Source organism: Taudactylus pleione, unplaced genomic scaffold (assembly GCF_031769625.1).
Source record: "Taudactylus pleione unplaced genomic scaffold, aTauple2 ptg000510l, whole genome shotgun sequence".
In the NCBI taxonomy this organism is placed as follows: domain Eukaryota; kingdom Metazoa; phylum Chordata; class Amphibia; order Anura; family Myobatrachidae; genus Taudactylus; species Taudactylus pleione.
This window is the reverse complement of record NW_028284912.1, coordinates 3,246,044-3,273,989: the sequence shown is the minus strand read 5'-3', so window position 1 is coordinate 3,273,989 and position 27,946 is coordinate 3,246,044. Positions and strand designations below refer to the sequence as shown.

The following is a 27,946-nucleotide window of genomic DNA, read 5'->3' as shown; positions in this document are numbered from 1 at the left end:
AGAGAGAGGACCCTGAGGATAACAACCACCACTGATGGTGACAGCGATGGTACGATGAGCAGAGGATCCCAGAGATAGGCTTGGAGCTGTGAGGCTGAGGCAAATAGCAGAATCCGCTGAGTAGCTATACAGTCTGAAGTGTAATGCAGGAATAGTCCATAGAACCCGCAATGAGCAGGAGAGTTGTAATCAGAAGATGGCAGACTGAAGACTTGGCAGTTGAGAGCACTTTAACATTCAAAGGGAATCAGGATACTTCAGACTACTGCACAGACTGGAACTAGAATGTAGCCAACAGACTGAACCAAAAAAGGATCTGGAATGAAGTACAACGAAGTTAATGAATGAAGTAAAACTTGCAGACTGATCAGGACTGAAACTGGAGGTTGAGCCAGACTGGATCCAGAATGAACAGGTAGCTTGAACCAGAGGAGAACAGGCAGCTTGAACCGTACTGGGACCAGAGCTTGAACTGGTGGTCAACAGCAGTTTATACTGGAATGGAACCAGAGCTTGAACCGGACCGGAATTGGGAGAGAACAGTAGCTTGAAATGGAATGGAAATGAAGTTTGAACCGGGCTGGGACTGGAGGAGAACAGCAGCTTGAACTGGAATAGAACTAGAGCAGGGGTTCCCAACCACGGTCATCAAGGCACACTAACAGTCCAGGTTTTAAGGATAGCCATAGCTGGGCACAGGTGACTTAATTAGTACCTCAGTTATTTTGATTTAACCATCTGTGCTTAAGCATGGATATCACTAATACCAGGACTGTTAGTGTGCCTTGAGGACCGCGGTTGGGAATCACTGAACTAGAGGTTGAAACGGACTGGGAACAGAGATAAACAGCAACTTGATCAAAGACTGAAGTGGTGCATACTGGATACCAGCAATCACTATTGATATGCTGCAGAGTAGATGAGGCAAACTCATAGGCAGCAGCTTGCAGAGGTAAAGCTGACAGGAGCGCAGGCACACAGAGAAATAATGCTCCACATTATCCCGATGGTATGCTAATGGCAGATGCTCAGCTGATCGGAACCAACATGGCTGCGCCCATGGCCCTTAGGAACACAGTGACATTCCCCTGGATCAGAATGGCCCACCTTGGTAAAGCACTGCCAGACTGGGTATAAGTGACTAAGGGTCCGATTCAGCAAGGAACACAGTTGCTAATACGCACACAATCGACCGATTGTTGCGTACTGTGCATGCATATGCATTGAAGTATGCAAATTAGCAATTGTGATCGGGACTACGATCGCAGAGGCTACGCAGACCCATCGCGGAGTGATTGACAGGAAGTGTCATTTGTGAGTGGTAACAGGAGGGGGTCAGCCGAACACAGGCGTGCCAAGGCATTTGAACACTGTTACAGGGACGTGCATAAATTAAGCAGCATGAGGCCTGATAGTGTGCGTGGAAGTTAGCAATTTCTGAGTAAGGTCAGGGCTTGTGCAAGTGTGCATGAGACTGCGATGGTACTCGATTGTACTGATGATTTCGCAGTCTTGCTAAACATTACAGATGTGTGTAAGGTAAAGTGGGCGCCCCTGTGTAGTGCAGTGGCGGCATAGTGATCACAATGGATTAGCATACTATCGGAGTTGAACTGCGTGCGTAATCGCTATTGCATTCACAGTTCCGTTCAGTAGTGAATCGTTCAGTCTGCGTGCGAATTGCAATAGTGTCCACCTCTGAATCAGGCCCAATGTGTATGAAGAACCATCTAAGCAGATATATCTGTGCAGTGTGTACCCACCTTAAGACAACTGCATTACACACAGTGAAAAAAATCTGTAAATTAAAATTCAAGTGCTATAATTGTCACAAGGTAACTCACAAAGCAATTGAGTGCTAGCAAATGAATGTGAAGCCTACTGAATACAAAGCAAGAAATGCAATGGCAAAGAGGAATCAGCCCTGAGTGTTACAGATAGCCGCAGAAAGGATTACTGGTATATAGATTCAGGTGCAACAATGCATTTCAGCTGCAATAAGGAATGGTTCACCACACTAACTAAATGTGACCATATCACAATCAAAGGGATTGGCAATCAAGAGCTTACAGCTACAAAAGTTGGAACAATTAAAGCCTGCTTTAAAATTGTGACTAGGACAAAAGTCAAAGAAATCCAAGATGTGCTTTATGTATCATAGATGGAAGCCAATATTATAACCTTTAGTGTCTTAGAACAGAGAGGCCACATACTTCACTTTGCAAAGAAAAGTGCATTGTGCAGAACAGAAATGGGACTGTCATAGCTACAGGCACAAGATGTCAGCAATTGTACATACTTGATACCCAGCACTGTTATACGATGCTGACCACACTGGAACATATAGGATGTGGTCATCTTGGATACGACAGTGTTCAAACACTACCAAATGGTATGGTCACAGCAATGTCAGTGACTGACACAGAGATACTGTATGTAAGAGCTGTATATCATGAAAGCAAAGTGGTCCCAAGTCTACAAGTAGAGGTACTGCAACACCAGACATAGTACATACAGATGTGTGTGGTTTGATGGAAGTAAAGTCAGTAAGTTGATAAATAATGTTCATAAATGACTTCATAAGAATGACACATGTACTGTATACATCACCAGAGAGGAGTCTGATGTGCAGACTACAAGTAACTTGTAGAGAATCAAACTGGTCACAGACTCAAGACCCTGAGATCTGATAATGGAGAAGCATGTCTAAACAGAGAGGTGGAATTATTCTTAAAGAAATATGGAATAAAGCATCAATTGACCCCTGTCTATATTCCTGAGCAAAATGGTGTAAGTCAGGGGTGACCAAAACGTTGATCACAATCGACTGGTCGACCACGGATATGCAAGCGGTCAATTGCGGTAGACGACTGGGAGCAGCCAATTAGAGTTAGGTATTTTCTTTTTGGCTGCTACACCCAGGTGCACCGAAATATGCTTAATCGATGCCAGGCTGGAGAGGCGCTGCTGCTGCCTACTCCATTTGCCGGCTGTCCACTGAGATTTTGTTACCATCGGGCACCCGGCACCTCCTTCCGGATGCTGGAGCTCACTCCTGAGCTCAGCCTTCCGGCTCCCACAGTGGGCACTATGGGAGAGATGTCATGACATCTCTCCCATAGTGCCGAGTGGGAGGAGCTGTAGGATAGCGGCGGGTGCAGGAGCGGGGATTCAGGTAACTACTGTATAGTGTTGATTGTGTGTATGTCTTTTATGTGTAAGGGGCACTACTATGGGGCATTGTATAAGGGGCACTACTAGGGGCAGTGAATATGGGGCACTACTACTGGGGGGCACCATATAAGGGGCACTGCATAAGGGACACAACTGGGGGCACTGTATAAGAGGCACTACTGGGGGCACTACTACAGGGGCCATTGCATAGAGGGCACTACTACTGGGGACATTGCATAATGGGCACTACTACTAGGGCCATTGCATAAGGGGCACTACTACAGGGTGCACTGTATAAGGCACAGTATAAGAGGCACTACTACAGGGTGCACTGTATTAGGCACAGTATAAGAGGCACTACTACAGGGTGCACTGTATAAGGCACAGTATAAGAGGCACTACTACAGGGTGCACTGTATAAGGCACAGTATAAGAGGCACTACTACAGGGGCCATTGCATAGAGGGCACTACTACTGGGGACATTGCATAAGGGGCACTACTGGGTGCACTGTATAAAGGGAACAGTACAAGAGGCACTACTGGGGGCACTACTACAGGGGGCATTGCATAATGGGCACTACAATTGGGGACATTGCATGGGGCACTACTACTGGGGGCACTGCTGGGGGCATTGCATAAGGGGTACTACTACAGTGCACACTGCATAAGGGGCACTACTGTGGGCATCCCTTGCTGCAAGGTCACACCCCTTTTTGCATACCACGCCCCCTTTTTCGGGCTCGGTAGATCACGAATGGTGTTTAGCTTTTAAAGGTAGATCACCGAGTCCAAAAGTTTGGCCACCCCTGGTGTACGTAAACAAGCAAACTGTACACTAGTGTTGAAAAGAAGAAGTTTAGGGTGGTAGCCATGCCCACAGCAGTTTACCCGAAGAACTGTTCTCCTACAGTTGCCATAAAGGACAAAACACCTATTGATGCCTGGTCAAAGAGAACACAAAGTGTAAAACATCTCAGAACTTTGGAAGTACTGCCTACGTACACATACCAAAAGAAAGAAGATGCTAGCTGGATTACAAATGATTGAAGTGCATCATGCTTGACTATTGTCATGAAAGCAAAGGTCACAGATTGTTGAATCCAAGTCCCTAGGACACTACTACAGTATAGGGCATAAAATTAACTATGGCACAACTATGGGGTATAAAATTAACTATGGCACAACTATAGGGTAAAAAATTAATTATTGTATGATGATGGTATGGGGAGATGTGAAGATGAACAGACTTGTGGATACTAATGTACTATAATGATTAGCATGCCAACTCCAGTTGAGCTCTACAAAGAAAGGTGTCTCCGTAGAAGCTTTGTGGACGCCTTCTAAATGTTGCTATGGGGCCCACATATTTCTAGCTATGTCCAGGGATTACACGGGGCTGCCTTTTCATCTTTGGGTACCAAGATAAATACTCGCTAAGTTAAGAAATGCCTGACCAACAAGGAGAAAAGGGCCTTGTCTTACATAGTAAATTGAAAGTATAAAACTATGCTGTAAATAATGCAACATCATAATGACAATGCCAACAAAAGAATAAACAAACAAAATAAATGTGACACACTCACATGTAAACGTATATAGGGAGATATACTACAGCACTCACAGGACTTTATATCCCTTAAATAAATTGGTGAAGTCCATCTAACTTTCAGTCAACGTTTCAGTTTTAGTTTAAAACTTTTGTTTTGAAATAGTCACGTTTTTCTGTATTTAGGTTTCCTGCTCAGCAGGGGGCAGTACAGTACAGGTTAATGCCTGGCAGCAAGTATAGCTGTATAATAATAGATTTTGTTTTTATGAATGGACAAAATGTAAAAGGCATATTCCTTCGTTATACTTCTGTATCAGATGAATCCCTAGAACCGATTGAAATTTATAATGCTGAAACAAAGTATTTTTATTGTGGCTGTTAGGGTTCCATTCACTGTTCGATCTCTGGGGCCGATGCAGATGTTCTGCCGTCGGCTTTTTTTTTTAAGACGCCCAACAGAGCAATTCAATTGTCACTCTGTCAGGGCGCGATAGCCGCCGGCGCCGGCATTTCTGTACACACTCAGGAGGGTGCGAGCAGAAATGTGTGTGAATCCCCCGGGTTAGGGCGCGCTAACCGCAGTTAGCGCGCCCTAACCAGAATTTTAGACAGGTTTAGCCATTTTATATGGCTAAACCTCGTCTCATAGGCAGCGCAGAGGGTGATAATTAATGAGCGCCCAGAACAATTGAATAGTAAACTGGGCGCTCATTAATTATCACGACCTATAAAACATTTGAATGGCCCCCTCTGTGTCAGGGTGAGAATTTCTCTTACCTCTCATTGTGCACAGGCACGAGATGGAGACATCATGCATGTGTGGGGCATGTTCAGCTTTTTGGAAGAGCTATGCCATCCCAATCCTCTCCCCTTCCCTAAATGTGCCCTTTCAGTGCCATGCAGCATCGATGGATGCAAGTGAGCAATATCCAAACCATCCTAGAATCGGGTCTAAAATACTGATACTCATGATGGCCGGACGGCAAACGCAGGATTTTGAAAGGGGGGGTTTTCAAATCCTTGGTTACCGAGCCAATAAAAAAACATCTAGCCACAAATGATATATACAGTATGTATGTATGTATGTATGTATATATATATATATATATATATATATATAGACGGATATTCAGATCGGCACTCAATCCAATCAAGGTAGCATTCCCAGGTGCCTTCTAGAATGGAGGTAAATATGAGTAACTGGAAACAAACAGCGGCACTCAGGGACTTGTGAAAAAAATACAAAAGTGTATTGTACTCAATACATGATCCGACGTTTCGGGACTCGCACGTCCCTTGATTAAAGGACGTGCGAGTCCCGAAACGTCGGATCATGTATTGAGTGCACCACACTTTTGTATTTTTTTCACAAGTCCCTGAGTGCCGCTGTTTGTTTCCATTTACATACATATATATATATATATATATATATATATGTGTCCAAATACAAAGGCGGCACTCAGAGGCAGATAAATCCAGTACCCTCACCAGAGGGATTTCTATTGTGGGTCTCACACCCCTTCCACAGGATAACATAACCTAATATGTTGCCCTGAGGAAGGGGTGTAAGACCCCAGCGGCACCAAGACTCACACTCTTTCCTTCACCAGCATTCGCTACCAAAACCACTGTAGCACCCAGCACACTCTCTTCCCCATGCATTCACTTCCAACCACCCAGGAGCACTCAGTCACACACTCTCCCCCCTGCATTCTTCCAGACACACTATCCTGACCCCCTGCATTCACAGCCAACACTACAGCAGCACCCAGACACACACGCTCACCCTGCATTAACTGCCAACACCTCAGCACACAAACAGTTCCTGTTGCTAGTGTTGGCCATCGACCATTGATGTTTTCAAAACATTGATGGTTGCTGGCCAATGTTAACTAGTTTTGCCATCTGTGGCAGAGAACCATTGGTTCTCTGCCATTGATGGATGAGTGGGAGACGATTTTTTTTTGTGTAGCCGGACGGAGCCGGAAGCAGGGAGGGGCCATGCACTCTAGTTTCAGCCCTGCCCCTATTATGTACATTTGTGTGGTTTCCTTGCTGGAGATCCATCCCTAGAGACAGGACTCCAGAGTGGGGGTCTTGGGAGAGGGAGGATTGCGGTACATGCCCCTCGGCTCCCTCCTTATTCCTGCTCTGGGACGTATAATGCAGAACCTGGAGCAACGGAGGAGGTCAGTGTGCCCCCTTCAGGGCTGGTGCCCAGAGGCAACCGCCTTCCAATGTCTCCAATATAGGAATAGGGCAGGTGCGAATAATGATGAGAATGAAATTATGGGAACCGCACATATGCATACTGTACAACACTTTGGCACAATTGGGGATGGTGTTCCTAAATAACCAGGACCCCTCCTCCCCAGACACTGAAGCCCCTATAGGAATTGTGCCAATATCGCTTTGAACCCTCCACATAGATCAATGATTTTCAAACTTTTTCAACTCGAGGCACACTACGCAAGATTTAAAATTGCCAAGGCACACCACCCGGCGATTTGGTGTGCGTTACCTATGAGAAAACATACATATTGGCTCCCACATAAAAAAACACACTACATTGGCTTCCACAGGAATAAAACACACATCATTGGCCTCCACAGGAATAAAATAGACTACATTGGCCTCCACAGGAATAAAATAGACTACATTGGCCTCCACAGGAATAAAACACACTACATTTTCCTCCACAGGAATTAAATAGACTACATTGGCCTCCACAGGAATAAAACACACTACAATTGCCTCCACAGGAATAAAACACACTTCATTGGCCTCCACAGAAATAAAACACACTACATTGGCCTCCACAGGAATAAAACACACTACATTGGCCTCCACAGGAATAAAACACACTTTGTTGGCCTCCACAGAAATAAAACACACTACATTGGCCTCTACAGGAATAAAACACACTACTTTTGCCTCTAAAGGAATAAAACACACTACATTGGCCTCCACAGGAATAAAACACACTTCATTGGCCTCCACAGGAATAGAACACACTTCATTGGCCTCCACAGATTTAAAACGCACATACATTGGCCCTAGAGAGATAAAAGACACTACATTGGCGTACACAGGAATAAAACACACTACTGACCTCCATGGGAAAAGAACACACTACATTGGCCTCCACAGGAATAAAACACACTACATTGGCCTCTATAGGAATAAAACACACTACATTTGCCTCTACAGGAATAAAACACACTACATTGGCCTCCACAGGAATAAAACACACTTCATTGGCCTCTACAGGAATAAAATACACTACATTGGCCTCTATAGGAATAAAACACACTACATTTGCCTCTACAGGAATAAAACACACTACATTGGCCTCCACAGGAATAAAACACACTTCATTGGCCTCTACAGGAATAAAACACACTACATTGGCCTCTACAGGAATAAAACAAACTTCAGTGGCCTCCACAGGAATAAAACACACTTCATTGGCCTACACAGGAATAAAACACACTACAATGGCCTCCACAGGAATAAAACACACTTCATTGGCCTCCACAGGAATAAAACACACTTCATTGGCCTCCACAGGAATAGAACACACTTCATTGGCCTCCACAGATTTAAAACGCACATACATTGGCCCTAGAGAAATAAAACACACTACATTGGCCTCCACAGGAATAAAACACAGTTTGTGGGCCTCCACAGGAATAAAACACACTACAATGGCCTCCACAGGAATAGAACACACTTCATTGGCCTCCACAGAAATAAAACACACTACATTGGCCTCCACAGGAATAAAACACACTACTGACCTCCACGGGAAAAGAACACACTACATTGGCCTCCACATGAATAAAACACACTTTGTTGGCCTCCACAGAAATAAAACACACTACATTGGCCTCTACAGGAATAAAACACACTACATTGGCCTCTACAGGAATAAAACACACTACATTGGCCTCTACAGGAATAAAACACACTACATTGGCCTCCACAGGAATAAAACACACTTCATTGGCCTCCTCAGGAATAAAACACACTTCATTGGCCTCCTCAGGAATAAAACACAGTTTGTGGGCCTCCACAGGAATAAAACACACTTCATTGGCCTCCACAGGAATAAAACACACTACATTGGCCTCCACAGGAATAAAACGCAATACATTGGCCGGTAAGAAAACACACATACATTGGTCTCCAGTCTCCACAGGAATAAAACACACTACATTGGCCTCCACAGGAATAAAACACACTACATTGGCCTCCACAGGAATAAAACACACTACATTGGCCTCCACAGGAATAAAACGCAATACATTGGCCAGTAATAAAACACACATACATTGGTCTCCAGTCTCCACAGGAATAAAACACACTTCATTGACGTACACAGAAATAAAACGCACATACATTGGCCCCAGAGAAATACTGTAAAACACACTACATTGGCCTCCACAGAAACAAAAAAAAATCATTTCTGGCCATACAGAAAAAATTAAAACCATTGGCTGTCACCCAAAGAAATGTAAAAAATACACATTGCTCCCCCCCCCCAAAATCAAATCACACTGACTTTCACATAAAAATAATCTATTTACATTTTTCTGCCCCTACCTGTCCCTCATCGGCTGTGGGTGCACACAGTTCAGAGCTGTCAGCAGCTTGCAAGTGTGCGGACGGGCAGACTGGCTGGCAGGCTGGTGAGGCAGACTGGCTGGCAGGCTGGTGAGGCAGGTTGGCTTACTGGCTGGTGAGGCAGGTTGGTTTACTGGCTTGTGGAGCTGGCTGGCGGACTGGCAACGCAGCGTGTGTGACCTGTAATGCCACGCCGCCGCGTCTGCATAGGTCACTCAGCGCTGTCCGGTCCGCAGTACAGTAAAGGCGGATGCTGACCGGTGGCACATCGGTTGAAAAACACTGCCATAAACACACAAATTGCAGCATTATGCCGTGAGGGGGCAGGGCCTGATGGTATATTTACTAATGTGCGGGTTTTTAAAAGATGTTGCCCATAACAACCAATCAGATTCTACTTAACATTTATTTAGCACCTTCTAGAAGATAATAGCTAGAATCTAATTGGTTGCTATGGACAACATCTCCACTTCTAAAAACTCTCACTCTCAGTAAATATACCTCCTGGTCTCTGGTATAGCTACATACTGGACTGCTTTCCTGGATGTAATTGTTATGATCAGGCAAAAAGCATTTCAGGGAGATTGTGAAAACAACACCTATGAGTGCGGCGGTAAAGTGGGCGTGTACAGCTACATCTGAGAGGTGTGTCATAAAATTGATTTCCATCCAAACATAAATGAGCCCCAAAACAGCTTCATAATGGGAGTAAGGTACAATTAGGGAGATTGCTGGACTCTTCAGGGAGACTGCTACTAATTCAGGGAGTCTCCCTGACAAATTAATGAGGGAGAGTTGGTAAGTATGGCGTGTGTGAAATGTAATGAGACTGACTGTTATTCTGTCCCATAGGTAGATGTGGCAATGCTATGCTGGTTAATGTGAAGCTCATACATGGATGTGCCTGAACCTGTGGTTGGACTGCCGAAGTCTTCTTTGTTTGGTCTCAGCGAGTGGAAGTTCGTCGTACGTTTTGTCATGGCGGATGAGGACGATGTGTCTGAGAGATTACGTCAGAGATGTAAGATTGAATTCTGTATTAAACTTGGAAAAAGCGGAAATGGAACTCATGAAATGTTTCGGCAAGGTGGAGAAACAATTAGCTGTGCTGCAGTATTTCGGTGGTGGAAGCACTTCAAAGAGGGTAATACGCAAGTGACTGATGAACAGTGGTGGATCTATATTTCTTGGGCCCTGAAGCTTGAACTGTTAGGTGGGCCCCTCTGCAACCAGCAACAATTGGGCAACATCCAACAAGGTCCAAAAGGCCTTGCTGCCCTTGGCAGGACCTTGAGGCCCAAATGGCAGATATGTAGAAACCCCCCCAGAGAGTGAGAGACTGTAGATAGATAGATGTAGAAACCTCTCAGAAAGTGAGATATTGTAGATAGATAGATAGATAGATAGATAGATAGATAGATAGATAGATAGATATGAGATATAGATAGATGTAGAAACCCTCAAGATAGTAAGAGACTGTAGATAGATAGATAGATGTAGAAACCCTCCAGAGAGTGAAAGACTGTAGATAGATAGATAGATAGATAGATAGATAGATAGATAGATAACCTCCTCCTATCTGGCCTACCTGTTTCCCACTTCTCTCCAATTGAATCTGTCCTCAATGCTGTTGCTTGACTCACCTGCTTCTCCTCTCCTACAAGCCTTCCACTGACTCCCTTTCCCCTTCAGAGCCCCATTCAAGGTTCTTATACTCACTTTCAAAGCCCTCAACCATTCCTCTCCCAATTACATCTCTGACCTCATCTCCCTTCACTCTACCATCTGCCTTTATCGCTCAACAAATGCATGTCGCCTCTGCTGCCAACTGATTACTTCCTCCCACTCCCACCTCCAAGATTTTGCCTGTGCTGCTCCCTACCACTGGAACTCTCTCCCTGTCCCCATCAGACTCTCCATCTCTCTACAAATCTTCAAACAGGCTCTCAAGACCCACTACTTCATCAAATCCTTCCAGCTCTTATCCTAACCTGCTGCTACTTGCTCCTTCCTCCCTGTCTTCCCCATGTGTTTAACACCTGTTTGTCTGCCCTGCTCCTTTAGAATGTAATCTCTCACGAGCTCTCTATCCTCTTATACTACTCCTTATACTGTCATCTACTCCTCACTCAGGCGTCTAACACCTGGTTGCTTATGCCCTGTTACTTATTTGAGTGTTGTGATCACTAATCTAAATCTTGTCCTTGTTCTGCATTGCATTGTGCTGTAGGTCACTGCTGCTTGTTCACTTATTTGCCTATGTATTTTGTAAGGCTCCGTTGAACACTTGTGACACCATATAAAGGATAACAACAATAACAGATGTAGAAAACCCCCAGGGAGTGAGACACTGTAGATAGAGAGATGTAGTAACCCCCAGAGAGTGAGACACTGTAGATAGATATAGATAGATGTAGAAACCCCCCAGAGAGAGAGAGAGAGAGACTGTAGATATATGTAGAACCCCCCCCAGAGAGTGAGAGACTGTAGATAGATAAATGTACAAACCCCACAGAGAGATAGAGACTGTAAATAGATAGATGTAGAAACTCCTAGAGAGTGAGAGATTGTAGATAAATAGATAGATGTAGAAACCCCCCAGAGAGTCTGAGAGAGAGAGAGAGAGAGAGAGAGAGAGAGAGAGAGAGAGAGACTGTAGGTAGATAGATAGATGTAGAAACCTCCAAAAAAGAGAGAGAGACTGTAAATAGGGTAGTGGATAAAAGCCCTTCAGTAGATGTACCCTGATGTCATCAGTTACTGTTCAATGTCATTAGTTACTATCCATGTGGACATAGAGGGGGAATATAAACCTGCCCAAAGCATGGGGAGCAAAGCAAGCCCACGAAGGGAACATTTCATCTTTTGGTGACCTTTATGGGCATAGAGCAGCACTTCTGCCCTCACTCCACGTCACTTCCAGGTAAATCTACTGAATTTGATCACTACCCTGTAGATAGATCACATACAAAACCAAAACTTACTTACTTCTTCTGCAGGATCCCAGTTATTGATCCTCCTGAGTGGGATCTCTGGAATCCCCCTGAGTCAGGTCTCTCACCCATGCTGTGTGCTCCCGCCTCTGAGCTGCATGCCATCCCTCAGTCAGCTCAGCTTTCAGTTTGTGGTCAGCACTGCAGGGCCGACTTCTGACAGATGGGACAGCACAAATGGAGATGGGAACATCTATTGGCACCTGGCAGTACTGCACTCAGCAGTGACACATAAGAGCCATCCTCTGTTCGGAGCTGTAGATAGAGTGTCTGCTGGCCAGTACTGATCAGGGGGGTTTCTGGGTGCTCAGTACATGCTCTACATGCACTACTGTAGAGCATATTCTAACATCAATATTAAGTACTTCAACCCATTAGCTTATGATTCTATCACTAAAATAACCTTATTTTATTAACACACACTTAAAAATCTCCATTGATTTTGTTGAAAAATTCACTCGCTAAAAACATGTTTTGTTCAAGGGCCTCTCCAGGGTTAGGGGCCCTGAAGCCTAAGCTTCATTAGTTTCGTAGTAGATCCGCCTCTGCTGACAAAGTGCGTTCTGGGAGACCATCCACCCGTGTTACAGATGTCCACATTGCCAAAGCTGCGGAGAAGTAGCAAAATGACAGAAGATTACGTTTACGCAAACTTTCAGTTTCACTTGGCATCTCAAAAGGTTCAGCATATTGTGACAAAGGAACTGAAAATGCATGGCGTGTGCCAGGTGGGTACCCCGAAATCTCACAGAAGAGCAGATGCAACGACGACTTGAATCGTGAAAGAACACCATTCGAGTGTCGGAGAGGAAACCCAATTTTCAGACATCGATTGTGACATGTGACGAATCGTGGATTCGTCATTATGATCTGGTATCCAATGTATGGAAACACGCAAAGTTTTTTACAGTAATCAGCGTGTGGTCTGTTTAGACCACACAGCTGACCACTGGGGCTGGCTCCGGGCTCTGCTTTGCCTGTTAGAGCAGAGCAGGAGTCCGGTAACCGGGGGAGACCCTGGATAACGCCACCTCCACGTGGCGTTATTATCACAGGGCTTTCCCCGGTATTTTTTCCCATTTTATATTTAGTAATTTTGGTCGGATCACATTTCCCATTACAATTATGGGAAATGCGATCTGCTTACTAAAAATAAGTGATAATTAGGGCTTGGAGTACAATTTTATGAATTCTACTCCAATTGCCCTGTAATAACTTTAGGTGATGCTAAAGTAATGTGAAAAGGGTGTGAAAACACCCTTTTTCACTTTATTTTAGTAAAAATAATGTTAATAGATAGAGCCCTTAGGGCAAAAGTTTTTTTTACTTACCTGACTCCAGGAACCGGTGATTGGGCCTCCGGTAAATGTCTCCCCTCCGGTCAGCTGGTCTCCCATAGTGCACTGCGGCCCGGTTATCAGGTGATCGGGTTCCAGTGTAGTATGGGATATCACCTGACCGGACGCATGGAGGACATCACCGGAGGCCCGGATCATGCAGGTAAGTGCTATTAAGGGAGGGAGGGGGGCGCGGGGGTTCACAATTGCGGGGGCGGGGCTTAGCGCCGGGGGGGGGGGGAACAGCGGCGGCAGGTCGGCGCATGCGCAGGCACTTTGTCACTGTATTTTTTGACAAAATACCGTGACTAGTGTGCGGAGGGGATTCGCAGGGACAGAGCTTTATCGCAAGCTCTGTCCCTGCAAGGGATTTGTAGTAAATCCCTGTGATATTGCCTGTACTCGCAATGCGAATTCACTCGGTAATATCACACTACAATCTGCATTCAGTGTAGTAAATAGAGCCCTTAGTATCATGCACACAATGCGGGAGCAACTACAGCATTCACCTCTCCATCAGCCTGATGTGTTTGTATGGGTCTGTAAGCAATTGGCACAGAGCTTTACTCATTCATGTTAATAGCTCAGGGAGGGAGGAGGAGGAGTACAAAAAAACAAAGCAAAAAGAGAATGCCTCCACAAAATCTATAACAGGGTATCCAAGAGATTGTGGCTTCCTATGCTAAGTTGAAAAACAACTAAGCTAGACTGGCCCGGGCCAGTAACATAACCTCTGTCATTGTGGGAACCAGCACCAGTCTGGTGAACGCAGGGCTGAAGCATGTAAGGGGCAACAGGTTGTTTGTTTTTTACCTAACTTTCCATGGCTTCTCCTTCCATTGTCATACAATGGGAAATTCTTGTTTATTTGTAACCTAATGGGAAATTCTTGTTTATTTGTACTACAAAGGTCACAGTCAGTCAGCAGCAGGTGTATGTAGTCAGTAGCTGCATCGGATTTTATGGCTTGTTTTTTATACTCATATTACATTACGGCACAGTGACAGAATAATTTTCCATTCTGGCACAATGAGGAATGAAATGAATTAGTTGAAATAAAATGTGAGTTTTTATTAAATTTGTCCTCTGCTCTGCCTCCATCCATCAGTGAGAGCCGGCAGTCTCTAGGACCCCCTACTGCGCATGCGCAGCTTGTCGCCTTTGTGTCCGTGACGACAAATATGCCCAGAGACTCTCCCCAGCGTTACAGCCATACAAGGCCCCACATCTGTCCCAAACACCCTGTCTAGTGGAGAAACAGAGCCACACACCACTATTTGCTCCGATCAGGGCCGTCTCTTCCTTTGGGCTTGTTGGGTAGATGCCCAAGAGCCCGAAGCTTCTAGGGGCCTGCCAACCCACTCCCCTGCAGCCGCCGCCAGTTAGTAAATTAGTGATATTTTTCAAAGCTAGGCCATCAGCGCACTGTCGTCCTCCACTCTGCTCCTCCCCCCTCCCCCCCGTGACGAGTACTCACCTCCGACCATGAACGTGGCGTTTGGCTCTGCCCCCACCAGATAGTCTGTCACTTTCTCCTGTCTTGCCACAGTCTGTCACTCACTCCGTCTGCAGGCTCCGATTGGCCAATGTTTAGCCCCGCCTCCTGCAGTTTGCCGGTATTTGACTCCGCCCCCCACCTCCAACAGTCTGTCTGCACTCTGCTGCACTGATCCACGCATAGGAGGTGAGGTGAGGATGGAATTTTTTTTTACAGGTACTCGTGGATTATATACTTGGAGAAGGGGACGTGTTTGGCTTCAGGGATATATAGGTGAGTATGTGAGCTAGTGAGTGTGCATGTGTGTGTGCATGTATGTTTTAATAAACTTTTACTTTCACAGTGTGTCTTGTCCTTTTTAAATATTTTTTTTGCCGGTCAACTCCTGGTACCAGCAGGCCTGTGGTTCTCCAAGTACCAGCATGCGGGGGAGGCTTGCTGGGACCTGTAGTTCTACTGCAAAAGACAATATTTTTATTCTTTCAAATGCACCACATTTTTACATAATCAACCCGGCATTCAGGGGTGCTGGGGATAGCCCTGGGCTATCAGCCTAGGCCAGGGGTGCCCTGGAGAGTGGGACTCCTTTATTGGGGGGATCTTCAACTCCCCAGGGATTCCCAGCCTGGGCTGACTAGCGGTCAGGGGTAATGCTTTGGCTGGGGGACCCAGTGAAAGGGTTCCCCTGGCTGTGGCATTACTCCCCCACTAGAAAGGTGCTGGTTATGTATAATACAGGGGACCCCTATGCTTTTTGTCCCCTGCATTTCCAGAACCGGCTCAGCTGAGCCCAGTGCTGGTTGTGCTATATACAGTGGACCGCTACGTCTTTTGTCCCCTGTATTTTGACAACCAGGACTGGCCTGGAAAAGCCTGGTGCTGGTTGTGCAAAATACAGGGGACCCCTACGTCATTTGTCCCTTGTATTTAACACAACCAGGACCGGCTGTGAAAAGCCCGGGGCTATTTGTGCTTTGGGGAAGGGGGGCAAGCCATTGTTTTTCCGTTTGTTTTTTCACTTTGTTTACATTTTTTTAACACAGATGCATGGACGGATCTCTCTAATCTGTCCCTCATCTGTGTCTTTCATCACAGGTGCTTGCCGCACGGATCTCAATGGTCCATGCAGACATCTGTGTTTTGATGCATCTATCACAGATATCCCTGATCCGTGCATGCAGCATCATGCAGATCCGAACTACATATAATTCAGGCATACACACTGAACGATATGCCACCAGATCGTGGATGATACCGACAGATCTTTCCTGCAGCAGGAAAGAACTGACGAGACAATGAATGACCCGCGGCCACCCAGCCTCTGCCGCGTAGACTCCTGGACCCGGAGGACCCATCCCGGTCTCTGTCTCCTCAGAGAAGACTCCTCTGCCACTGCCTCTGTCCCGACTCGGACTCCCGACCCAGCCATAGGCGCAAGCACCCACCCGCACCGCAAAGGTAAGGGCTGTGCTGCGGCTGAGCAATAAGCCCCGGGGCTGCAATCGGGAAACCGGCTGTCTTAATCCCGACAGGCAGCTTCCCGACTGCATTATCCCGGCGGGGGTTAAATGACAGGCGTCTATTTGTAGACGCCTGTCATTTACCCGACGCTGGGAGTAAATGACAGTAAATGATCGACGGGATGCCCGGCGCCGTGAGCGGACAACCGCAGGGGGGAGGGTTAGGTTTAGGGCACCCGGGGGGGACTTAGGGTTAGGCACCTCCCCGGGAGGGTTAGGGTTAGGTTTAGGCAGCGAGGAAGGGGGGGTTTAGGGTTAGGCAGTTAGAGGGGGGATTAGGGTTAGGCACTTGGGGGGAGGCTAGGCACCCCTAAGGAGGGTTAGGTTAGGTTAGGGTTAGGTTAGGTTAGTTTATACTTACCTTAACGATCGGGATTTCCAGTGCTGTCAGGCTTCCGCTGCCGGGAACTCTGCTTTTGTCGGCCAAGCGCTGCCGGGAATCGAACTGCCGGCCAGGGGGCCGGGGGCATTTCATACCGATCCCGTGTGGGAGACATAACTGCTCTTACACGGCAGCCTATCTCCAGTGCTGCTGTGGGATATTTATTTACTTGTGGGGACTAAAAAGTTGCAGGTACATGATTTGACTGCAAGGGACAGCTTCTCAGTTCCAACTCCACTCCCCTGGTTACCGGGAGCAACCACCAGCGCTCCAGCGCCTATGTTTTGTATATAATTCATGTTGGAAAGATTGCACACTTTTCTTTTTTGGGCAACTGCAGCCTATCAATTATCCAGACACAGTATACATAGTGAGCGCCAGGGTCACCCAAACCATTCTATTTTTTTAATCAAATGTCTGACTGATTTTGTTTAAAGTACTACTAAATTTAAATGTTTAATCTTATTGACTATTTACATTTTTTTGTCCTATGAATGGATGGGTAGGGGCTCCAGTGTATTGCTTTACCCAGGGCCCACACTGCTGTCAAGACAGCCCTGGCTTCGATTCCACCTGGTGCACTACAATGCCCAGCATATCCATTCGCCCCAGTCTGCATCTAATACCCAATTACATTGTACCTGCTTTATCTCTGCATATACAGCCGCCAGGATTTCTGCCTGGTTAATAAACTTAAGAACTGCTTAAACTGTTTCACATATGGACTACCCGCCACCAGCACCTACGGTAGGCTGTGCACTTCACCAACCCAGCATACACCATCAGTACTCCCAGAGCTCAGAGTAGTGTTAAGAGCCCCAACTCTGCTAATACTCTGCTAATAGGTTACGCACCCATGGGTAAATGTAATAAAAGTCGATTTTGGTTCCATTTAGAATCAACCAAAATAAAACCAACATCCCCACAACATCGACCACAGTGTTTCTATTCAAAGTAGATAATTTACTAACATTTGATTTTGGGTTCCATTCTGATTTCGATGGTGCTTTGGTTTCTATTTGAAATTTTTTTTGAAGTTCTAAATGTGTCTACTCACCCTCAAAAGAACCCCAAAAATTACCCCCCAAAAAACACAAACTTATACAAAAGCATTCCTATTGGCCAAAACATGTCACATGCACTGTATTACCCACAAACACCTTCACCCCAGTGCATATCCACGATTTAAAAAAAAAATAAAAAAATCATTGCTATGCCTTTAAATGGAATCGGTATGAAATACCGCCGGCCGCAAATACCTGGCCGACAAAAGCAGAGTTCCCGGCAGCGGAAGCCCGACAGCGCTGGAAATCCCGATCGTCGATAGTTAAGTATTGACTAACCTAACCTAAGCCTAACCCTCCTTAGGGGTGCCTAACCCTAACCTCCCCCCCAAGTGCTTAACCCTAATCCCCCCCTCTAAGTGCCTAACCCCCCCCCTTTCCCGCTGCCTAACCTAAGTCCCCTGGGGGGGTGCCTAACCCAAAGTCCCCCCCGGGGTGGCCTAACCCTTACCCTCCACCTAGCCTAACCCTCCCGGGGGGGTGCTTAACCCTAAGTCCCCTCCGGGTGCCCTAAACCTAACCCTCCCCCCCCACGGCTGTCCGCTCGCGGCGCCTGGCATCCCTTCGATCAGGATGCCGGCCGCCGGTCTCCCGGCGTCGGGGAAATGTCAGGCGTCTACATCTAGACGCCAGGCATTTCAGCCTCGCCGTGATATGACAGTCGGGAAGCCGGCTGCCGGTATTAAGGCAGCCGGCTTCCCGATTGTATACCCTTTAAATGCCTGATTTATACATCCTGAGGGCCCCACGTGCTTCTCTCCCATGTTTCTTCTATCATATTGAGTTTTCAGACAATTCTACATGAATTTAAACCAAATAGAACAGTGGGCCTGATTCAGAGCCGGACGCTCTGACAAGAGCGCTCGCTCTGAATCAGGGCCCTCCTACCTAATATTGGAACGGCCTCCTGGCCGCTCGCATAGCTGTGGGTGACCAAAAAGATGGTCGCGATGGTCAAGACCATCGTGACCATTGGGCTTGCGACGAGACCCTGCGGTAGGGTCTCACTGCCGCAAGACCAGGAGTGCTTTTGGCTCTATCAGAGCCAAAAGCACTTCCACTGACATCACTAGTGATGTCAGTGGGGCCGGCCCCAGACGGTAGGCGTTCCCATGGGAATGCCTCCGTCTGGGCAGCAACGCCCCCAGCACGCCCACCAAAGGGGGCGTGCTGTCAATCAACATTGATAGCACGCCCCCTTTGGTGCGAGACCCATAGCGACGGCTTGGCCGTCGCTATTCGGGTCTCGCGCATGCGCACGACGGAGCTCCCTCCGTCGTGCGCATGCGTACTAGGGCACCATCGACCTGCTTGCGAGCGCTCAGCGCTCGCGAGCGGGTCAGAATCAGGCCCAGTGTCTGATGGTTCTATCGAAAATTGTGATTTTGGATCTGTTTTCAAATTGACTGTTAGTAAATAAGCTTTCTCTACTGATGGCTGTGGGGAAGTAACGATGGCCTATTTGAAGTTTTATTTGTATGTGACGTTGAATTTCTGGGGATTTTGAGTTGGTATTGCCTTCAGTAAATACCCGATTTTCAAAATCACCATCAATTCAACTCAAACTCACCACAAAACAGAATGGAACTGAAAATCAACCCTTAGTAAATTTACCTCCCAGTGTCCTAACTTTGGTCACTCTGCTATAATAATGTTGGTGTCAGTGGATCAGCAATCACCATTTAATAGTTAAAGCAAAGACCACAGAGGAATCAGCGAAGGTCACGGTTGGGTGCAGAACCCATTCTTTGTCCAACTTTCCTGCTCTCCAAACCCCACACGCCACTGAATGTGGCAAAACATCAGGCACACAAAGGATCTTTGGTGGTGACAAAATGAATCATAGAATGTCATAGAAGAATGCAGCGATCTAATGGTAAGTATAGTATTAGAGCTTTCTGCTCATAGGTCATCAGATCTTTGTTCCATTCTTTAGGAATTGTAATTGTGGCACTCGTATACTTTGGTTTGCAGCCATATTTGTAGAGAGAAACTAATCGGCTTACCCTTGCTTCCAATTGGGCCGATTTTACCGAGCAGCCCTTGGTCACCAAAGTCACCGAATTCTCCTTTATCACCTGAAAACAAAGATGTATTAAAATATAACCAACCCCATTCCTTTTGCTTGTGCATGCATTTCAAAACCAATACCTTCCCCAAACCTACCAGCTGCGATACACCTTGGGCCTGATTCAGACCCACTCGCGAGCGGCTGTACGCTCGCAAGTGGGTCGATGGTCTGCACTGAGCATGCGCACGACGGAGGGAGCTCCGTCGTGCGCATGCGCCAGACACGACGAGCGAAGGACTTTCCTTCGCTCGTTGTGTCCGATCAAAGGGGGCGTGCTGTCAATGTTGATTGACAGCACGCCCCCTTTGGTGGGCGTGCCGGGGGCGTTCCCACGGGAACGCCTCCCGTCAGAAGCCGGCCCACTGACATCACTAGTGATGTCAGTGGGAGTGATTTTGGCTCTGATAGAGCCAAAATCACTCCGGAGCTTGCGGTTGAAAACCTCAACCGCAGGCTCCGGCTCGCAGTTTCGATGGTCGCGATGGTCACGACCATCGCGGCCATCAAAATGCACGCTCGTATAGCCTGTGGGTGGTGACCCACAGCTATACGAGCGTCCAGGAGGACGCTCCATGAAAAAGGAGCCCGGCCCTCATGCAGAGCGTGCGCTCTGCTCAGAGCGTACGGCTCTGAATGAGGGCCCTTATGTCCTATTCCCCTACATACAGACCTGGATATAATTAGAGTCACCGCGGGTTGTGAATGAGTGGAAATTGCTTATTTATAGATTAGGAAATTAACAAAATATAAAAAGCATTTTCCTACTAACTAAGGAGCTAATTCGGATATGTACGTAAACCTGATAGCTTACATACATATCCAAATGTGGGGCATCTGCACATGTGCAGAACGGGTCTTGCGATCGCGGTCTCAGCGCCCCTTGATTGACAGGCTGCGGTCGTTTGGGAGTGGGAAAGGGACGGAGTAGGGCTGCGTTCATGGAAACAGGGGTGTGTAGCCCATGTTTCCTGGGAGTGCTGAGACCAGGGTCTGCATTGTGGGATGCAGATTTCCTGGCCTTGCCATCTGACGCTGCGCTCAGATCGCAGATGCATGCAGGAGACGTCTATTTCCTACAGACACCGCCTGCTGCATTAGCATACTAGATGGACGGTATTGCACAGTCGATTCCTTGCGGCTACGCAATACCGTCCACATCTCAATCAGCCCCTAAGTACTGTAGGACACAAACTATGTTCCACTTCACAAATATTTCCAGTAGGAGTAAACCGAGTGTGGTATAGAAGATCGACAGTGTCTAGAAAGACACTCAAAAGATTGACAACAGATGGTAGACGGACAAAAGGTCAACAGAAACAAATGGTCGACACACATATGGTCGACAGTGCAAATGGTCGACATGCACAAAAATGTCAACAGTGACAAATGGTCGACACAAAATGGTCAACATTTTTTTTTTTATGTAAGCCTAATCTTCACCCTAACCCTCCCCCTATAGCCTAACCCTAACTGTCCCCTTTTGCAGGCTAACCCTAAGCTCCCAGCAAGTGCCTAACCCTAACCTTAAAAATGTTAAAATACATTTTCTCAATATTTTTGTCAACCATTTTTTGGGTCGACCATTTGTCCCTGTTGACCAGTTTTGTCCCTGTCAACCTTTAGCATTGTCGACCATTTGCCAGTCGACCTTTAGTACCCGACGACTTTTTGTCCCCATTGATCTTTTGTCTGTCGACCATCTGGTGTCAAGCTATTGAGTTCCTATCTAGACCCAGTTGATCTTTAATCCGGAAACCAACTAAACCACCCAGTGAAACCGTACAACGAATGCCTTTACCTACCCTTTGGGCCCAGTGGTCCTTCCTTTCCTGGTTTTCCAAATTCACCTGTTTCACCTTCTTCACCAATATCACCTAAAACATTGGAATTATTAAATAAAGAAATAAAGACTCATCACACACATTATAAAACTATACGCACATATGTGCTATTATACATGTCATTAAGGTTTAATATTATTGTCCCTTACACGATGTGTGTGCATTTTATGATTTACCCCCGGGAGACATCTTGGAGGGGAGATGGAGGTGGGGGGGGTGGAAGCGGGAGGGAGGTAAATTGCAGTATGTGGCCCCATCCCCTGCAATGCAATGCTGGAAATTCGCTCCATCACCCATAAGGGAAGGGGCAATGATGATGCGACTAGCTTAGAATCCTGTCCTGCCAATTTCACTAGAAAGTGGACGAGTGTCCCAAACTGGGGTATTCTCCTGGACATTCTAGGACAGTAGTAAAGTATATCTCATTGACTCAATGTCCTGGGATCGGCAGAGTTGCTGATTGTGAATGGGGGCACACTGGGGGCAGGAATGGAGGAGAACAAGGGGGATTCACTGTGTGGTAGTATTAGATCTGCTGCCACTCCACAGGGTGCAAAAAATAATTCTAATAAAAAAAATGCATTCAGACATATTGCCCCTTTAAATATTAAATATATAAAATATTCCTATTAATAGTGCTTCTTTCCCCTTGGACGAGGGCCTGGCTTGTTAGGCTCCCTGTGCAGCCACTTCAGTGTGACCCGCGTCTAGACAGGACGGTGTTCTGTGAGTCATCAAACAAGCTTTTGTCCTTTTGTCACATTCACTTCTATAGGAGATAATTGTTATTTTCGGAGGAAAGCACCTGAAAAGTAATATTATTGTTATCAAATCACGAGTGATGCAATCTAAAGGCCTGGGGGCTTTCTTTTCCAAAAATCTGTAAGCACAAGGTATAATATATTCTCAATGCTCTTTGTCCTGAAAGAAAAAAAAAAAAAAAACATTTGCATGACATAAGTGAAATTCTAAAATGTTTTCTTGTAAACTTCTATGAGCTATTCCGTCGTTATGTATCTGACCATAAATTCCTGTCCGCTCATTAATCACCTTGTCCTGAGATGCCCAATTATGTTATTTTCAGTATTTGTAAACATCAAGCCACTGGAAATACCAGTAGTAGTGCTGTCGGCTGCCTGCGGTCACTATGGGCAACTGCTGTACCTGTCCCCATGCTATGGGAGGGAACAGGGTGTACCAAACCTTCTAACAAAAAGTGCACAAGTTGTCTATAGCAACCAATCAGCTTCTATCTGTCATTTTATAGATGACACTAGATATATGACAGCTAGAAGCTGATTGGTTGCTATTGTCAAGTCCACCACTTTTTCTCTTTGGAAGGTTTTTGATACATCACACTGTGGTATGCTGCTGTAACTTTTGTGTGAAATGTGATACATAACTGCGATATTTTCCTACTTTTGCTATTGTGCGTTTGCGTTTGGCGTTTCCACAATATTTGCTGGGTAGAAGGGCTTGGTAAATAGGACCCACAATAACATGTGAAGGCACCATACTAACCATGCCCACAGCACCCACGACCATAGTAACCACACCCATAGTGACCATGCCTGTAGTAACCGCACCCACAGTAACCATGCTGCGGGGCTATTGCCCGTTAGTATACCTACTAACTGAGGCAGTGTACTGGCACAACATTGGAATACTCCTGACATAAAGCCCGACTACAGCCAGCTCTACAGACCAGCTCCTCCTACATGCAATTCCCCTATAATTTGAATTCAGCCAGGAATTCCCAGTGCTATCCCAACTGCACTACAGAGCACAATTAAGTGGCACCATCATAATCCCAGCACTGTGTACTGGAGGGTTGATGCATGAAGCAGTAAAAAACGAGTAAAGTGGACCAGTATCCAGTTGCCCATTGCAACCAATCATTTTTGAAGTAGCGTTTGTCAAGTGCATTCTATACCACGATAGGTACTAGAAGCTGATTGGTTGTTACGGGCAAAATTCTCCACTGGACCACTTCTCCGCTCTTGATACTGTACATCAATCCCTGAATAGATGAAGGTCCGCTTTGTAAGTCGGACACAAGTGGAAATGAGTCACGCGGATACATGCATACTGCACGTGCGCCATAGAAGGAACTCACAGACTGCGTCTACAGGGACAGACTGATCCACCCAGTGGCGGACCGCTCTTTCAGTGAAATGGGTGGCATCTGTGTGGCGACCATGCGGAAATGTTGTGCCACGTGGGAGCTTCAGGGAAGTGTCGTGGGTGTGTGAGCTAACTTCCATGCCCATTTGGAGCATGCGGACGGAGATGAGACGCCTCTTTCAGGTGGATCTATTACACCCAGCATGAGGTAGCCCAGACACTAATGATGATGGCTGTGGACGGGAAAACAATGAGCTGGGTGGCCGAGGGCTTACAGAATGGTGGCCCCAGATGCATCCTACTCAGAATCAGGCCCTATAAAGTTTTCACAATAGCAAATTTACTAAATATACTGTAATCCACCATGAAATGTGATTAACTTGAAATTTCACCACAATATTTTGATCCTTGTTAATCAGTTCCAGCTGACCGTTACACCGTATGTGCCGCCATTTTCGTGAGGAGGCCGTAAGGGTCAGAATGCACCATATCCCCAAGAAGAGACCTCACTTCTGCTATTGTTCAACCCTGCACGGGTGACCTGAACTTTGTTGTTCCCTTTATTTTTTTTCTTGAAATTGTTAGTAACTTGTGTGAACTTTTAAGAATTATAATCTTTGTAACCTTTTGTAACTATAAGCTTTGAAGTGATTACTTAAAACTAATGCCCTGATTCAGAGCCACGCGCTAGCGGCAGTACGCTCGTTCCGAGCGATGTTCGCACATCTGCGCATGCGTACGGTTTTTAGTACGCATGCGCGAACCAGTCAGTGCGGCCGAAAATCGTTTGTACGCAATATAGCGAGTGCCTGCTATTTTGAGTGACAGAATAAGGCGTATGTGGGTGGTAACAGGGGAAGGTGCTTGAAAACGGGGAGTGGAGATCAGAACGCAGGCGTGCTTAAAGGTCTAAACGGGCATTTTATGGGTGTGCATAATTAATACAGCAGTGTCAATGACCACGTCATTTGTTTTTTTTAACTCAGAACTGCTCGCAAAATAGCGGTTGAAAAAACCAACCACAAGAATAGCGAGCAGTTCATACCCTGTTCGATGTACTCGATTAATCTAATAAATAGCGGACATGACGTAGGATGCGAGCGGCCAGGGGGCGTATTTTTCCAAAAAACGAACGCAAGTTTTGCTCGCTCGTTCAGACATAGAGGCGTGAACAGAACGCAAACAGCGAACGGTTCATTTGAATAGCCACCCCTTGTTTTAGAACGAACGACCGCAAATAGCGAGTGGCTCTGAATGAGGGCCTAAATCCTCATGTTAAGTTCTGATATTCGTGATCCTTAAACTCACGGCCTCCTATGGCCAAGGTATAATTTTCTGGTGAAGTGGAACCGCAGAGCCGCAGTGGGAGGAACATCTCCCAGTCTGAGGGGTCTAGTTACTAAAGCAGTGTTAGGAGACAGAGTGAAAAGTGATAAGAAAGTGATAAGGTGCCAGCCAATCAGCTCCCAACTGTCATCTCACAGACTGTGTTTGAAAAATGACAGTTGGGAGCTGATTGGCTGGCACCTTATCACTTTCTTATCACTTTTCACTCTGTCTCCTAACACTGCTTAGTAACTAGACCCCTTATTCTTGGTGGTGGCAGGATTTACGTTTTTGGTAATAAGGTAACTCGCAAACCTCAACCGTCACAACCATCCGTCTTAGCCAGCAATCTGAGTGCGGATGAGTTTGTGACAAATTGCGTAGTATCGCGCGCCGGGGCCCAGATAGAGAAGTGAAATGATCCCATTAGCGATGATTTAACTTCTTACACATCGCAAGGACGATCTCTCACCCTCGCGTGTGTTAACTAATACATGCCGGCAGTACAAAATTCATATTGCTGCAAATAGATCCTGATAATTAATAAAATGGGCTCCTAAGGGAGTTCAGTTCAGTTATAGAGAGATCAGTAATTCTTTATGGATATAGGGCCTGATTCAGAGCCGGACGCAATTAGCGCTCGCTCGTCCTGAAAATAGGGGTGGCTATTCAAATGAACCGTTCGCTGTTTGCGGTCTGTTCACGCCTCTAGGTCTGAACGAGCGAGCAAAACTTGCGGTCGTTTTTTGGGAAACTACGCCCCCTGGCCGCTCGCATCCTACGTTATGTCCGCTATTTATTAGATTAATCGAGTACATCGAACAGGGTATGAGCTGTCTGCTACCACAATTTTGCGAGCAGTTCTGGCTAAAAAAAAAACCCAGTGACGTGGTCAATGACGCTGCTTTTTTAATTATGCACACCCATAAAACGCCCGTTTTGACCTTTAAGCACGCCTGCGATCGGATCTCCACTCCCCGTTTTCAAGCACCTTCCCCTGTTACCACCCACATACGCCTCTTTCTGTCACTCAAATTATCAGGCATTCGCTATTTTGCGAGCACATGAATTTTGGCCGCACTGACTGGTTCGCGCATGCGTATAACGATCCGTACGCATGCGCAGTTGGACAAACATCGCTCGGAGCGAATGAGCTGCCGCTTACGAGTGGCTCTGAATCAGGCCCATATTTCTGTCAGGGTCAGCACCACAAGTCTGATAAAATGCTAATAAGTCATATTTAAAAGGGGAACAGAATCAGAGTTGGGGAAATACAAACCCGGGTTATTGTGCAGTATACAAGGGCCAAGTTGAAATAACCCGGGTCGAGCGACCTGGGATTTCAACCCAGATAACGAGCAGGGTTGAACACAGGTTCAAATTGGCTGGTGGTGCAGTGTGAACGGGTAAGCCGGATCCCATTCACAGCATAGGAAGAGCCAACGCTTGGAGATGATCTACAGCCTCCTCCATAGCCCACAACCCCCCTCCATTTGCTCAACCCCCCCCCCCTTGCTTACAGAGCACGAGTGGGGGGGAGGGGGGGGCAATAACATGATTGGGTATACAGTACAATGCTTGTTTTCTCTGCACTGTATAGCAGGGGAGGGGCCATGATGATGCAATCATGCCACCACCCACTTTCCCGGCCCACCACGCCCCCTCTCTGCCGACCTGGTAGCAAAGTAGGTAAGTAAGAGGCAGCAAAGCAGGTACAGTAAGTAAGACTAAACCCTGCAAACCGGGAACGCCCCACAAGACCTGCCGTTTTAGAGATGCTCTGACGCGGTCGTCTAGCCATCACAACTTGACACTTGTTAAAGCCGCTCAGACCTTTAAGGCCCCCATGCATCAGCAATTGAGTGCAGCAATCGTGCAATTTGCAATCGATTGTGTATAAAAATCTTTCCCTTTTTCAATCGATTGTGGCAATTCTGCAATCGATTAAAAAAGGGAATGATTTTTATACACAATCGATTGCAAATTGCACGATTGCTGCAATCAATCTCTGATGTATGGGGGCCTTACCACCTGCCCATTATTCCTGCTTCCAACACATCAACTTCAAGAATGGACTCTTCACTCCTTGCCTAATATAACCCACCCTTTGTCATTCACCATGTAACGAGATATAATCAGTGTTATTCACTTCACCTGTCAGTGGTTTTAATGTTATGGCTAATGGGTGTACATTTGGTGCATTAAATTTAATATCCTAAAACGAACAACAGGAAAGGAAACACGCTGGAAATAAGGTAATGAGGTAAGGGAAGCAGTTGAGTTAATTAGGGGGATATGTCCATTTTAAATATCCAAAACAAATTCAATAAATGATAGGTTTTCCTTGGATGAAAGAACAGAAGAGGACACAAAAACAGGAACGTTGGTTTACAATTGTGCGGGATGTGGGGAACAGAATCACACATTCTTCAGGAAGCGT

The 27,946-nt window shown here is 46.3% G+C and overlaps 1 protein-coding gene across 2 annotated transcripts in view; it reads right to left on the bottom strand.

Moving 5' to 3' along the window:
- Nucleotides 1-27,946, bottom strand: part of COLEC10 (collectin subfamily member 10) — a 527,644-nt gene that overhangs the window by 443,226 nt on the left and 56,472 nt on the right. For both annotated transcript variants that reach the window (XM_088450188.1, XM_088450187.1), the window contains exons 3-4: nucleotides 22,018-22,089; nucleotides 20,151-20,222 (exon numbers count right to left, since the gene is read on the bottom strand). In XM_088450188.1, coding sequence (XP_088306314.1) covers nucleotides 20,151-20,222; nucleotides 22,018-22,089 — 144 coding nt within the window. The remainder of the gene's footprint in view (nucleotides 1-20,150; nucleotides 20,223-22,017; nucleotides 22,090-27,946) is intronic.